Genomic DNA, 16,460 nt, shown 5'->3' on the forward strand with positions numbered 1-16,460 from the left:
CTGAGTGCAGGACTTCGGGCTGTGTGTCTAGGCGAGGGGCCTGCTGAGGACCAGGTCTCTCCTGGGAGGAAGGCTAAGGAGGCCTGTGGATACACACAGAGGGAGGAGGTCGCTGATGGCTCTAGGACCAGAGGGTCCTTCCTCGGCGCGCCTTGGGAACCAGGGTGTCGAGCCGCACAATCATCTTTTTGGGGCGAAGTGCATCCCTTTCAGCCCCCCAGCCGCTTGGCTCTTTAAGGGCGGGGAACTAGCGCCAGCGTCACAAAGCGCCGCCACCAAGTTGGGCGGCGGAGAGGAGGCGGGGAAGTGGGAGGAGGACGACGACTACGACGAGGAGGGCGGAGGAGGGAGGGGCGCGCGCACGCGCACGCGCGTCGGGCAGCCACTAGCCGAGAGCTGCCCCCCTCCTGGCGCGCGCCCCTCCTCCATCTCTCCCTCCCTCCTTCTTCTGGGCTCCGTCGCTCCCGCGGCGAGAGGCGCTCTCTCTTCACCACCACCTCCTCCGCCGCCTCCGCCGCCGCCCCCCTCCCCCGCGCCGCCGCCGCCGCGAGACCCCCGCGCGCCGCGCTCCCCCCGCCCTTCGGCCCCGCGCGCCCTCCGGTCCCGGCGGCCCCTAAGAAGAACGAGAGGGCGAGCGAGCGCGGCGCTCCCGGGCCGGCTTGGCCCCCTCCCCTCATCATCGCCGGCCCTCCGCCGCCTTTCTCCGCTTCCACCTTTTCTCCTCCCCCCCCAAGTTAAGGCTCCGTCCGGGGGGGGGGAGGCCCGGGACCGGGAGTGAATTCCCCTAACTCTCTCAACCCTTTACCCCACCTGGCCCGAGTGTGAGGAGAAGGGCCCGGCCCGGATCGCGTCGTGTGTGAGGAGGACCCGGGCCGGCCCACGGGCCGTCTTGGGCCTGGTCCGGCCCGCCGGGTGTGTGAAGACAGGGGCCCGGTGCGGCCCGGCCCGAGGGCGAGCCGAGGGGAGGGGCCTCGTCTGGCTCGGCCGGTGCGTGAGGACGGGGGCCCCGGCCCGGCGCTGCCGCCGCCGCCGCGATGGCCCAGCAGCAGATGACCAGCTCGCAGAAGGCCCTGATGCTGGAGCTGAAATCCCTGCAGGAGGAACCAGTGGAGGGCTTCCGGATCACCCTGGTGGATGAGTCCGACCTCTACAACTGGGAGGTTGCCATCTTCGGACCCCCCAACACCCTCTACGAAGGAGGCTACTTCAAGGTACTCCCAGCCCTTCCCAGACCAGGCTTCCTCCACCGAGGCCTCCGGTCCCCGCCGCTTTCGGCTGTTTTCTGGGCCAAGAGTGTGAGTGCTGGTGAGCGGAGGGGGCTCCTCACCTCCGCAGCCCCCTCCCCCCACCCGTGGAGGCAGGAAGGCCTTGCTCACCCAGTGCCTTTTCTTTGTCCTGGGGGCGGGGGCGGGAGGCCAGACTGCACCGGGAAATAAGAAAGCCCCTCTGGGTACGATAGTGACGACCCGGGGAGGAGGAGGGCTGTCTTTGTTTTGTTTTGTTTCCTCAACTGAGGGTGTAAGGGAAAAAAGGTGGTCTGTCTTCCCCCTCTCGTTCTCCCATCAGAAGAACCATCCTTGCGCCGGCTGGAACTGCCCCAGAGGGCACAGTGACCTGCACTTAGGGGATTGGACCTTTCTTTTTTGGGGGGTGGGGTGGGGGAGGGGTATTAGCCTGTCATTCCAGAGGCTGCCTGGTGACCTGACATTTTGAGGATTTGATGGGTTCTGCGGAGTGGTAGTTCCAACTTTGCATTCCAGTGGGCAGTAATGAAGAATAGGAACCTTGGGGTGGTAAACAAGGGTACCTGCTTTTTTCTCGCCTTTATCCTCTTGAAGGAACTTGAATTTAGCTCCCTTCTGTCCTCATTCTCTATTTACTTCTGTGGTGTTTCAAAATGCCCTTTGTCCTCACCCTGCCCCCAACTTTACAGGCTTTTTTTTTTGTTTTTTGTTCCTACATGTAGAAATATCCACCGAGGGTGGACCTTAATTATGTAGGGAGATTGATAGTTTCCCACTTCGGTGAGACGAAATTGAAACCCTTTGCTCAGGTGATTAACTCTAGCAAATGGGTGGTCTCACAGATTAAAAGTGTCATCTGAGGTGAGATGGTTTCATTGAGTAGTGACCATACACATTGTTTCCAGTGACTTTAGAACATTCTTGAATCTGGTGGGGTTTTTTTTAATTCCATGTTTGGTAACTTGGAACTATTGAGATTGTTTTTTCTATTTTATTTTTTAATATCTTACCATTTTGAAGGGACGAATCATAAATTGAAGGTTGAACGTTTTAAATGGTGGGTACAGAGATGAGGGAAATGAGTGTTTAGGAATCCATGTAGTTTTTTTATTTCCAAAATTAAGTAAAATAGAGCAGTGAGTCAATCGTAGTTTTGAAGGGAGGTGCTATCTTGGCAAAAGTTTTAAATGAGTATCTTAAGTCATGTAGTTATGTGTATTTTTAGGACTGCCCAATTACTTTTGTTTTTTTGTCCTTCTAAATGTGGAAGACTCAAATTCTGGCTTGAAATTGGGTCAACTTTGTAGAAAAATGTAAAGAATTGATAGGGGAATGTTTAATATTCATTATTGTGATAGTCACTGAATACCTAATAAAAGCACATTTTTAGAATACTGCATAAGAGCACTACCCTTACCAACTGTGTGCTTTTATCTTTTGTGGTCACCACACACTATCCTTTTTCAGATGCAGACATTTCAAATTACTAAATAAATATACAAGTTATTAGCTGAACATTCTCTTGTCAAGTATAAATTTTCATTTATAAATCCTGGAAAAATAAGTTGCAAAAAATGGAATTTATACGATAACTTCTAACAGAGCATTATTTAGCAAACTTTACTGTCCAAATTTAGTGGAGTAAAGTTTATTTTCCAAAAGTATTGTTTTCAAAAAAGTATCATCGCTAGTCAACGTAAATGTGCATGTGTACTAGTTAGAATAACCTAACTCCAGTGGAATTTGTTTTTAAAAAAGTCCATGTTTTCAGATTGTAATATTTTTGCTTAAGTAACTGAAAAGCGTGTGGAGAGCCCTCTCAGTTTGGAATAGGTAGTATGTAAAGAGGATTCCCTGTAGCATGCACTGATTTAAATTAAATGCTTTTTAATTTCAGTCCTATTTTAAAAGAATCTCTAATTTTGTTGTTTCATTTCTTTATCTTTGAGTGTTTTTACCTTTAATTGTGACATAAAAATGTATGAAAATTCCTAAACATGTTTTAAGTTTTAGTCTTGTGTGAGAATTTTTTTTTTTTTTTAATTCTCACACAAGGATATTTTTTCCATTGCTTTTTCAGAGAGAGTGGAAGGGGGAGAGAAAGAGAAACATCAATGTGGGAGAGACATATTGAAAGATTGGTTGCTTCCCACATGCACCCCAATGGGGACCAAGCCTACAACCAAGGTACTGCCCTTGGCTGGAATTCAACCTGGGACCCTTTAGTCCGTGGGCCGGCGCTCTAACCACTGAGCCAAACCGGCCAGGGCTTGTGTGAGAATTTGTTCAATTTCATTTTCTTCCACTTTTTTTCCTTATTATATGGCCTTTTATCCCAGAATCCTTCATTGGGAACAGGCAAATTTGTAGTCATGAGCCATTAACACTAGTGATAAGTTTTAAACCATTGTTTTTTATTTCACTGCTTTTGTCTTAAAACAAGGCTTTTAGTGTGTTCCACTACAGCTGCAGTTAAAAGTTGGCACAGAGCTTTCTCTACCACTATTTGCCTATGTCACACTATAGTCCTTCAACACTTAGTATAATTTATTTTTAAGTTAAACTCTTTTCTCTGTTTTGCGTAATAGTTCCTGAAGGCAGTGGGACTGTCAGTCATTTTTTTATTTTATTTTAATATTTTATTTATTGATTTTGGGAGGGGAGCCAGAAAGAGAAAGAGAGAAGGAAACATCAGTTTGTTGTTTCACTTATTTATGCATTCATTGGTTGATTCTTCTGTGTGCCCTGATGAGGGATCAAACCCAAAACCTTGGCAGATGGGGACAATGCTCTAATCAACTGTGCTACCTGGCCAGGGCCCTATCAGTCTACTCTTTAAATTTTTTCATAATGTAACTCCTTTAACTTTTGCATATTAGTAGGCTTTTAATTGATCTTGTTCACTGTGAAATAGTTGGCTCCAGTCTGTTTTAACTGTGGCATCTATTGTGCTAGAGACTTGTGAGACCTGTGTTTTACAATTTTTTGATTCATCCTGCTTTTATTTTATTTTTTTACATATCTAGAGTCAGTGTGAATCTTAGCTTTGGTGGGGGGCGGTATGGATGTATGACAGGCAAAGATAGTTTCTTGTGTCTGGTTTTTGGCTTATTGTAAAATCTTTTGTGGCCTTGCTATCTTTTTGTCCAGTTTCTTGATCACATTGACTTACCAGGTGAATTTCTTTGCTGCTTTGAATTTTTCCTCTGAGTCAATCATTACAAAACACAAAGTAGATGGCTTAGAACACCGAGAACACCAAAATTGCTCCAGTTTTGCTATTGTTGATCAAGTCAGCAGTTGATGACTTTTTTTTTTTTTTAAAAATATGTCTTTATTGATTTCAGAGAGGAAGGGGGAGAGAGAGAGAGAGAGAGAGAGAAGCATCAGTGATGAGAGTCATTGATTGGCTGCCTCCTGCACAGCCCCCACTATGGACCGAGCCTGCAACCTGGCATGTGCCTTGACTGGGAATCGAACCTCGATCTCCTGGATCATAGGCCTATGCTTAACCGCTGAGCCACGCACGTCTGGCTGGGCAAGTTAATGATGACTTTTAAAACATTGACCTCATTCTTTTAAAAAATACTATCTTTAATGATCTTAGTGTGGCTGCTTTGGTATAGAACCTCCTTGGAGCTCCTGCATTAATTATCTAATAGCATGAAAGCAGTGAGTCTAGAGATCAGAAAGTGAGAGTACCTCTTTCATGATATGCATAACATAAAAGTTTAAATGATGCATAAAGCTTACAGTGTAGCAGTGAACTTTTTGTAGTTTTGATTTCATTCAGTATGATTGAGGGTATAAAATGTAGGTGTGTTCCATTTTTATAGAACTCTACAAACTGGTAACAGAAAAGCATTTGTTATATACTCATGTTTTCCTTAGTAGGAGCTGCTTTATCAGATTTAACACTGATTTATATTAAAGAAACGCTTCAATAATTTTTAAATAAAAGGGTGCATTATTTTCATTTGTTCTAGAAGAAATGAATCTATTTTCTGTACCCCACCCCCCCTAAAAAAACAAACCCCAAACTTAATTTTTGGCTAGTGATGTCCTTCAGATTATAGAATATTCTATTTTATGACTCCGAAATTCTTAATATGTAGTTGAAACAATTCTCTTAAAGTGATTTTTAGTCTTTTTGGTATATGGATCCTTTTGAGAAATTGGTGAATTTTCTCTGGAAAAAATAGACGCATGTAAACTAGTTTCTATACGTTTTTAGAGGGTTAAGAATCCCTTTTTTAGGAGACTTGATAGGCAACTAAAAAACAACTTTAAAGTTATAAAAGTAATACTGTTTGTTAAAAAGCAATTGTCGGATGAGTTAGTAAAATTTCTTTAAAAATTTTTTTTTTATTCACTTTGGGAATACCTCTTAGAGCTTTTAGTTGTAACCTTTTCTGGAAGTTGAAATTGTTTTACTTGAACTAAAGTGAAATAAGGCAACATTGTAAATGGAAACAGTTAATGTCCAATGGGTTTTGGGCACGAAATGTAATTTTAGTGCTGTGTCCCCCCCATGGCGAATATAGCATCTCAGTATTTTAGAGAATGTGCTTTTACCATATTAAGTTGATTCCAAGATGCATATTTATCTAGTTTTTAACTTCCCTGAAATTGGGATGTGTCTTAGAAGCCATGAAGTCTTACAGTTGCCATCTGGCTGGTGGCACTTGTGACCTAATTGTGAAAGAACTTTGCATTGAAATATTCTTCTTTTTTTTATTTATTGATTTTAAAGGTGGGGTGGGGAAACGGAGTCAGAGAGAGAGACAGAGAGACATAAGAGAAAGGTTACTTAGAAAGTCACAGAGGTAGCCCATCTGGTATTGCTCAGTGGTTGAGCGTCAACCCATGCACCAAGAAGTTGATCCCCAGTAGGGGGCATGCAGGAGGCATCCTGTAGATGTTTCTCTCTCTCTCTCTCCCTCCCTCCCTCTCTCCCCCTCCCCCCTCCCCCTCCCTCCCTCTCTCCCTCCTCCTCTCTCCTCCCCTCCCTCCCTCCCTCCCCCCCTTCCTCTCTCTAAAAATCAATACAAACTTATTTACAAAAAAAAACCACAAAGGTAGAAGAAATGGGCTCAGGAAACAACTTAAAGAGGCAAAAGAAGGGGCTTGGAGCTTAGAAAAGATATAAAGGTAACCTGCCTGGGGGACGGCGGGGAAGAGGAAGGGAATAGGAAAGGCGAGGGCGCCAGTAGGGATTATTCTTGAACATAGGATTTGGGCCTTAATTCTTTGCTGCATGTTGATTCCTGTTTCAGAGATTTATCTTAGTAAACAGTATTGAACATTCATCAAAGGCAAAACACTATAGGAAGAGTCACTACCTTATAGATAGTAAGGGAAAGTATAAGGATATTGGTAACCTTAGAGCTTTTATGAATGTTCTTCATTAAAAATCTTTGTGTAGACTTTAAAATACAGATTTGAGCCCTGCTGGTGTTGCTCAGCGGTTGAGCATCAACCTATGATCCAAGAGATTGTGGTTCGATTTCCTGGTCAGGGCGCATGCCTGGGTTGCAGGCTTGATCCCCAGTGGAGGGTGTGCAGGAGGCTGCCAATCAATGACTCTCTAATCATTGATGTTTCTATCCCTCTCCCTTTCTCTTTTTGAAATCAATAAAGACATTTAAAAAAATAAAATACAGATGTGAGGTACAGGTGTTACTGATGCAACTGTAAACGGTAATTAAAATCAAAGCTTTTTTTTTTAAAACATATCTTTATTGATTTCAGAGAGAGGAAGGGAGAGAGAGAAAGAGAGAGAGAAACATCAATAATGAGAAAGTCACTGATTGGCTGCCTCCTGCACACCCTCCACCGGGGATCGAGCCTGCATGTGCCCTGACCGGGAATCGAACCTCGGTCTCCTGGATCATAGGTCGATGCCCAACCGTTGAGCCATGTCTGGCTGGGCAAAGCTTTTAAGTTTTAAGGCCAGTTAGACCATTTGTCAACATTAATATAGTCTATTATCATAAAATGTTCTGTTCCATCTTTGCAACTTATTAGTGGCTCGTAGTGTAAGGTTGAAGAACCTATCCGAGACAGGTGAAGTAAAGGTAGTCATCTAAGAAAAGTGGCTCACCTCTGCTAATCTTGTTATGGAAAAATAACAATGAGGAAGATTTATAAATTCAGAGATTAGGACTACAGAACTTCATTTTGCTGAAAGATAATATTTAAAAGGTTTCATTCTTTTATGTTCCTGAACTTCTTTTGGACTGTTTCACAATTACATAGATGTCCAAGTAAGATTGAACCTCTTTAAATGTGTTCTGTCAATACAGAATTAATTTATTTCAACTTTATTCAGGGACAAATTGTTATTCAGAGTTTATGCTTAACGTACCTTTAAATAAGTTGATTCTAAAGTGAATGCAATGGTAGATACTAAATTGAAGAGATAATTTTAGTTCAGATTGCCCAGGTTTGCTATTAGGTAAATATTCTTCTATATGAGAATTGGAAAATTCAGATTTTGTAGTATGTATTTTAAGATAGAAAATGAATAGTCCACTTTAAACACCTTTACTTGATTTGTTTTGATAACAAATATAAAAATGTGTTTGTTATAACACAAATAATAAATTGAATTACTACTGTGAACCCTTTGGCAGGGTAAGTAAAATGAGCACTTAAAACATGCTAAAACTTTGAATGCTATATATCTAATTACAGATACACACTACTATCCTTAGCACAGTAATGTAGGTATTAGTAGCTAACATTTATTGAATCACCCTGAGGTATGATTACTGTTACTCTAATTTTTTTTTTTTTTAATCCTCACCTAAGGATATTTTTTCCATTACTTTTCAGAGATAGTGAAAGGGAGAGAGAAACATCGATGTGAGAGAGACATCAATTGGTTGCCTCCTGTATGAGCCCTGACCAGGGCCAGGGATTGAGCCTGCAACTGAGGTTTGTGTCCTTGGCCGGAATCGAGCCTGGGATCCTTCATTCTGTGGGTTGACGCTCTAACTACTGAGCCAAACTGGCTAGGGCTAGTCTTCTCTTATATACAGTAAACTCTCACGTAACGTTTTTGATAGGTTCTGTGACTTTCAGGGAAATGATATAATGAAACCAATTTTACCTTAAGCTAATTAATATAAACAAGTTAAGTTTCTGTGGCATCTCTTCAACGTTATAACAATGTTAAATGAAATTAACTTATTCGAGGACCTGCATTTTGGTTAACAATAGACCACATATACAGCAGTGGTTCCATAAGGTTATAATAGACCTGAAAAATTCCTATTGTCTAGTGATGTCATAGTACAACGCATAACTTACATGTTTGTGGTGCTGCTGGTTAAACCTGCACTGCCAGTTGTATAAAAAGTATAGTACATACAATTATGTACAGTACATAATACTTGATAATGATAATAAACAACTGTTACTGGTTTATGTATTTATTATACTATTTCATGTTATTGTAGAGTATATTCTTTCTACTTATTAAAAAAATTTTTGCTATTAAACAGTATGCGTGCTATACCTGCAGCAGCCTCAAAAACGTAGGTTTACCATATGTCTTTATTGCATCATTTTACTTGTGTTTGATTTGATCTTGTGCTCTTTTGTTCATCATGGCCCCAGGTGTACAAAATCACTAATGTTGCCCTTAAGAAGCTGTGTTGTGTCATTGACCTGAAAATGAAATTAGAGTGATTAAAAATTAGGAAGGTAGTCCTGGCCAGTGTTGCTCAGTGGTTAGAGTGTCAGCCCATGCACCAAAGGGTCATGGGTTCGATTCCCAGTCAAGGGTATGTACCTGGGTTGCAGGTTTGCTCCCTGCCCCTGATTGGGGCATGTGGGGGAGGCAACCAGTCGATATGTCTTTCTCACATTGATGTTTCTCTCTCTCTGCCCCTATTCCTCCTTCTCTCCCTTCCATGCTCTGAAAAGCAATGGAAAAAATATCCTCTGGTGAGGATTAAATAAAAAACAATAACTAGAAAGGTAGAAAATCAGTGGTGGTTATTGCTCACCAGTCAGGCATGTCCCATTTCACCATAGCTGTGATCTTGGAGAACAAGAACAAAGTGACGGAAGCTGTACAGGATTTGCTTCAGAGGCAAGGAGACTAACAAAAATTCGAGATGGGCCTATAGCAGACATGGAGAAACTTCCAGTGAGCTGAATTAAAGACTAGACACAGAAACATCTCCCTCTCAGCACTATGATGATCATGGGCAAAGCAAAAAGTTCGTTTGCAATGTTGAAGGAAAAGGCCAGACCAAACTATGATGTTGAATTTATTGCTAGCTGTGAGTGGTTTAAATGATTCAAGTATTGTTATTCATTACATAATGAAAAGTGTGGTGTGTTTGAGAGTGCTGATGTGAAGGCCACTGAAGATTTATTGGAAACTCTAGATGTGCTGATTGTGGAGGAAAATTACTTGCCAGAGCAAATATTCAATATGGATGAAACCTCCCTATTCTGGAAACAGATGCCTGGAAGGACTTTCATCCACCTAAGGAGGCCAAGTTCATGCCAGGTTTCAAGGCTTTTAAGGACAGGAGAACAGTTTTACTTGGGGACAATGTTGCCCATTACAAATTGAAACCCTTTGTGATATGGCACAGTGAGAACCCCATGGCCTTTTAGCATATCAGTAAGCTCACACTGCCAGTATTCTTACAGAAACAGTAAGAAGTCATGGATGACCCAGCTCCTCTTCCAAGATGCCCTCCTGGATTGCTGAGCTAGTGAAATGGACAAGTACTGTTTGGAGAATAATATACCTTTTAAGATGTTGCTTATTGTTGATAATGCTCCTGGACATCTTTTTATTGATGATCTTCATCTCAATGTCAATGTGGTGTTTCTCCCTCCAAACACTACTACCTCTTTGATCCAACCAGTGGATCAAGGAATTAGAGCAGCTTTAAAGCCTATTATTGAAGACCTTTGCCCAGGCTATTGGTTGCAACTGAGGAAAACATGCAATTCTGGAAGGATTACAACATCTGTGATTGCATTAGGAACCTTGCTTGGGCTTGAGGTGATGTCACCAAGGAGTATATGAATGGCACCTGGAAGAAGACTCTCAAGAAGTTTATAACTTCAGAGGACTTGCTAAGCATGAGGAGGTTGTAAAAATCAACAAGGCTGTGGTTGACACTGGCAGACAGTTTTAACCAGGAATGGAAGAGGATGACATTGAGGAGCTCCTAGAGGTAGTTCCTGAGGAATTGACTAGTGAGGATTTGTTGGAACTAGAACAGAAAAACAAGCAAGAGAAAGGGAAACTACAGGAGGAGGAGGAGGAGAAGGACCCCTAAGAAAATTCACAGTGAAGAGTTTAGCAGAAGCTTTTATAGACCTCAGTAAGCTCCTTAAAAAGTTTGAAAAATGGACCCCAACACTGGAAGGTTTTCATTAATAGAGAGGAATGTTCACTTATTAGCAAATCTATGATTAAAAAAAAAAAAAAAAAATTGCCCAGCTGGATGTGGCTCAGCGGTTGAGCATTGACCTAGGATTCAGGAGATCGGGGTTCGGTTCCTGGTCAGGGCACGTGCCCGGGTTGTGGGCTGCAGCCAATCAATGACTCATCATTGATGTTTCTGTCTCTCTTCCTCTCCCTTCCTCTCTCTGAAATCAATAAAGATATATTTTAAAAAAATAATAAATAAACAAATCAAGCAAACCACCATGGACATATATCTGAAAAGAGCGACACCTCGAAGAATCTGAGGCAGGTCCTTTGGGAAGCTTTGCACAAGAAGGCATTGTTACAGGAAATGACACTTCCATGTGTGTTATTGCCCCTGGTGGGACAATTTATGGAGGTGGAAGACGGTGATACTGACACTCCTGATCCTGTGTAGGCATGTGGTGTGTGCTTGTGTCTTAGATTTTAACCAAAAAATTTAAGAAAAATTAAAAAAGAAAAATGCCTATAGAATAAGAATATAAAGAAAATATTTTTGTATAGGTGTACAATGTGTTTGTGTTTAAAGCTAAGTGTTAGTCCAAAAGAGTCAAAAAATTTTTTTAAAAATTAAGTTTATGAAGTAAAAAAGTTATAGTAAGCTAAAATTAATTTATACAAGGGAGGAAATACTTAAAAAAATAAGTTTAGTGTAGCCTAAGTGTTCAGTGTTTATAAAGTCTACAGTCATATAATGTCAGCCTTCCCATTCACTCACCACTCACTGATACACCCAGAGCAACTTCCAGTCCTGCAAATAGCCTGTGTAGGGCACTGTATAATCTCGGATTCTGTAAGCGCACTCTAATGTTCCCACAAGGACAAAATCACCTCCTGGCACATTTTCTTCATTGTTAAGCAACACATTACTGTAGAGGAAAACTGAGTCACATAGGGCTCATTTAACTTGCCCAGGGGTCCTCAGCTAGAAAGTTGTAATACTAGACTGTTTGACCCTAAAGCCTGTGTTATTCTGCTACTGAGATCTTTCACCACTTAGGATGATATTTGGAAGTATAAAAGTGAATTTTAAGAAAATCACATTAGCCCTGGTCAGTGTGTCTTAGTTGGGGTGAGACCTGTACACAGAAAGGTCTCGAGTTCAGTTCCTGGTCAGGGCACATACCCAGGTTGCAGGTTCAATCCCAGGTCAGGGTGCATACAGGAGGTAACCTCTCACATTGGTGCTTCACTCCCCCTCTCCCTTTCTCTCTAAAATCAATAGAAACATATCCTCAGGTGAGGATTAAAAAAAAAGAAAATCACATTAATGGAGCATTTTATGAGGAACTATTTTGTATTTAAGTTTAAATGTCACCAAAGTAATTATCTGCTCTCCCAAATTATGGGGAGAGATTGTTATAATGACTTCAGTTTATATCAAATCACTGGAAAAACTGGAACTTTTTTTTTTTTAAAGGATAGTTAATTTTTTTTAGGGGAAGGGAGAAGAAAGAAACATTGATGTGAGAGTGTGACATTGATTAGCTGTCTTCTGCATGCCCCCCACTGGGGATCAAGCTGCAATCCTGGCATGTGCCCTGACCAGGAATTGAACCAGTAACCTTTTGGTGCATGGGACGCTGCCCAATCAACTGAGCCACACCGGCCAGGGAAAATTGGAATTTTTTTGTTTTTGGACTGAATTAGAGAATGATAAATCATATTGTAGAAGGATTTTTTATTTTTATTTTTTAAATCTTTATTGATTTCAGAGAGAAAAGGGGGGGAAGAGAGAGAGAGAAACAGTGATGAGAGAGAGTCATTTATTGGCCGCTTCCTGCCTGGCCCCTGCTGGAGATCAATCCCACAACCCAGGAATGTGCCCTGACCAGGAATTGAACTGTGATCTCCTGGATCATAGGTTGATGCTCAACCGCTGAGCAACACCAGCCAGGCGAGGATTTTTTTATTTTTATTTTTTAATAACATTAAGAGCATCTTTCTTATTAGTTCAAGGGGGAGAGTGGGATGGCGCTAGTGTTGAGAAATATAAATCTAAGAAAACTAGTCTTGGGATTAGAAATGATAAAACTCCTTGGAAGTGATGGTGGTGGGGTGGAAGGATGATAAGAGGGGGTTGTAGATCTTAATACAATATTGGTTTCTGCTTTTAAAACAATAGTGCCTTAATACTTCTCCAAGTATATTTAAGCACCATAGGAAACTTGAGCAGTTTAGAACTTTTTTGTTGTTCATTCAGTTTATTCTATTGAATGATATTCTTTACCTCTTTAACAGCATCTTTAGATCAGTGCCATAGTTACATCTATTCTGTATTTGGATTTCCAGATTTCATAATTCCTTAGTTATGTGCTTTGCTATATTTGTTGCATGAGCAGCTGATACTTAATTTGATGGGTAAATCCCAGAAAATAATTCAGATTGTGTGGCTCACTTAGCATACATAGTAATTCAAGTTGTAAAAATTCAATGGTTACTATCTTGTTGAAAATAAAAATGGCCCCATTTATAAGATAATATTAAGAATTGGCTGGCCCAGCTTGCGTGGCTCAGAGATTGACTGTCGACCCATGAACCAGTAGGTCACACAGTTCGATTCCAGGTTAGGGCCTAGATTGCGGGATTGATCCCCAGTAAGGGATGTGCAGAGGCAGCTGATCAATGACTCTCATCATTGATGTTTCTCTCTCTCCTCCCTTCCTCTTTCTGAAATCAATAAAAAATTAAAAAAAAAAAAAAAAAGGCTAGAAATGCATTTTAGATGTGCAGATTTTTTTTTGATTTTTTTTTTTTTGAGAAAAGTTTATTTTATAGTTGTACTTGTGCTTGGATAATCTACATTCATGCATTTTGTTAAAGAATAATTTTTGATAAAATTTAGCCAAATATATACACATATATTCCTGCCCATATATAAAGTCTAAATAAAAGATTACATCTTGCCCATTCTGTTTATGAATATTCCTTGAATGAATTGTTACCAAGGTGGAGTAGGAAGGGAACTTTATTTATGTTTTTAAAAATGTATCTTTATTGATTTCAGAGAGAGGAAGGGAGAGGGGGAGAGAGATACGGAAACATCAATGATGATAGAGTCATTGATTGGGCCCACAACCCCGGCATGTGCCCTGACTGGGAATCGAACTGCTGAGCCACGCCCGGCTGGGTGAAAGGGAACTTTTAAAATAAGTTAGTTCTTCGTTGTGAATAACTAAGACAGACTCTCCTGGCCTATTGTTCCAGCCACCAAATATGTCTTGAAGACATCTAAATCTTGAGTTTTTGCCTGCCTATTAAGACACTTCCACCAGTATATTCTATTTATACTTAAACACTGAACTGGATTCTCTAAGCCTCTTCTATGTTGATTCTCCTGGATATTGGACAATGTCTACCCAGTCACATAAGCCTAGAAGCTGGAAATCAGTGCGGATGACTTCTGCTTCCTATTTCCACATACCCAATTATTTTTAGTACCTCATGTCTCTGGTTTTCAGCCCCTCCTCTGCCATCATGTAAGTACACACTCAGTTGTCACTCACTTGGACTGTGACGATAGCCTCTTTAATCTGTCTTATGTTCTTCTAGTCTGTGATGCCACCAGAGTAATCTTTCTAAAGCTCTAAACTTACCTGTCCAAGCTACCAGCTCATCTTTCACAAAATTAAAAATTCTTTGTGTAGCATACATGGCCCTTCATAATCTGGTTCTTGCTTGCTTTTCCAACTATATTTCATATTCTTGCCTGAAGGTAATCTTTGACAGTGCCATTGACAGAAACTGTCATATGTCTGGAGTGTTCTTTTCAGCTTTTTTCCTGCCCTCTTTAGTCCATTGAACACCAGCTTATATTTTAAGACCCAGTAAATGAATGAACTCTTGGAAAATTCTTGGGTTCATCCCCTCTTTCCCCAATTACATTGTTTTAAAGTAAACCCAAGACAACATATCCTTTCATCCCTAAATGCTAAAGTCCCTAAAAGATAAGGACTTTAGTCTTACACTTGCTAAATAAACAATAATTCCTTAATATTATCTAATATCCCGCCAGAGTTCAGATCCACTCAGTTGTGTCATAGACATACTTTTAGTTTGAATCAGGATCCAAAAGGAAGTTCACAATTGCATTTGGTTAAGCCTTCTTTAACTGATAGAGTTCCCTTTCTCCTTTTAAAACAATGAAAAATAACAGCTTTATTGAAATATAGTTCACATAGCATATAATTCACCCATTTAAATGTACAATTCGGTGGTTTATAGTAGATTCACAGAGTTGTACAACCATCATCACAATTTATTTTAGAACATTTTTATCACCCCCAAAAAACTATACTCATTAGCAGTCACTCTTCATATCTCCCTAAGCCTGGGCAACCAGTGTACTATCTGTGACTGTAGATTTTCCTATTCTGAACATGTATAGATTCACATTTCATATAAATGGAATCATGTACTACATGGTTTTATGTGACTGGCTTTCATTTAGCATGTTTCCAAGGTTGATATATGTTGTGGCATGTATTAGTACTTCATTTCTTTTTATTAAATAATGTTCCATTGTATGGACATTGGGATTTTCCACTATTTGGTTATTATAAATAATACTGATGTGAACATTTGTGTACAAGTTTCAGTGTGGGCATATATTTTCACTTCTCTTGAGTATTTAACTAGGAATAGAATTACTGGGTCATATGACAACACTATGTATAATCATTTGAGGAACTGCCAGACTGTTTTCCAAAGTGGCTATACCATTTTATGTTCCCACTAGCAGTGTATGAAGATTCTAATTTCATTTTCACCATTTGTTTTCTGTTTTTTAAAAAAATTTTATTTGTTGGCAGTTGAATGTATTTAATTGCTTGGCTGTTGTCTTACATTTTAAGGAATTGACTATTGGACTGGTCATAATTATATTTTATTACAAACTAAAAGATATTATTAGTACTAAAGTAATGGAAAGTTAAATTTCTAACACTGGAGCTTACCAGTCATTTGTTATAAAGTAATCATGGAACCTTGGCCCGTGTGCCTCAGTGGTTGGACCTTACCCCCACACACCAAAGGCTTTTGGGTTCAATTCCTGGTCAAGGGCAGGTACCTGGGTTGCACGTTTGATCCCCAACCAGGGCCGCGTGCGGGAGGCAACCAGTCGATGTGTCTCTCTTTTTCTCTCTGTGTCCTTCTTTCCTTCCCTTCCACTCTCTAAAAAGCAATGAAAAAATAATCCTTAAATGAGGATTAAAAAAAAAAAAAAAAAGTAATCATGGAAAGTTTTAGCCCCAAACTTTTAGCTACCTATTCCATATTATTTCTTCTCTGCTTTAATTCTTTTTAAATTTAATTTAATTAGTTTATTATTTTTTTTAAAGAGAGAGGAAGGGGGCAGGAGAGAGAGAGAGCAGGAAATGGAAACATCCATTTGTTGTTCCAGTTATTTATGCATTCCTTGGTGGTTTCTTGTATGTGCCCTGACTGGGGATTGAAGCTGCAACCTTGGTGTTTCAGGATGATTCTGTAACCAATTGAGCTGCGTGGCCAGGATTCTGTTTTAATACTTTTTTAAAAATATGTTTTTATTGACTTTAGAGAGAGAGGAAGGGATAGGGAGAGAGAGAGAAAAACATCAATGTCGATCGGCTGCCTCCTGTACGCCCCCTACAGGGGATGGAGCCTGAAACCTGGACATGTGCCCTGGCCAGGAATCAAACCTGCCACCTCTTGGTGCATGAGTCAACACACTCAACCACTGAGCAACACTAGTCGGGCTACCTCTGTGACTT

The 16,460-nt window shown here is 40.7% G+C and overlaps 1 protein-coding gene across 1 annotated transcript in view; it reads left to right on the plus strand.

The window, feature by feature from the left end:
• Positions 1-1,000: 1,000 nt before the first annotated feature.
• The window catches only part of UBE2R2 (ubiquitin conjugating enzyme E2 R2), an 80,273-nt gene continuing 64,813 nt past the window's right edge, over positions 1,001-16,460 (plus strand). The window contains exon 1 of the mRNA XM_016222835.2: positions 1,001-1,211. Coding sequence (XP_016078321.1) covers positions 1,035-1,211 — 177 coding nt within the window. The 5' untranslated portion in view covers positions 1,001-1,034. The remainder of the gene's footprint in view (positions 1,212-16,460) is intronic.

The sequence above is a fragment of the Miniopterus natalensis genome, chromosome 12, assembly GCF_054644295.1.
Source record: "Miniopterus natalensis isolate mMinNat1 chromosome 12, mMinNat1.hap1, whole genome shotgun sequence".
NCBI classification, from domain to species: domain Eukaryota; kingdom Metazoa; phylum Chordata; class Mammalia; order Chiroptera; family Miniopteridae; genus Miniopterus; species Miniopterus natalensis.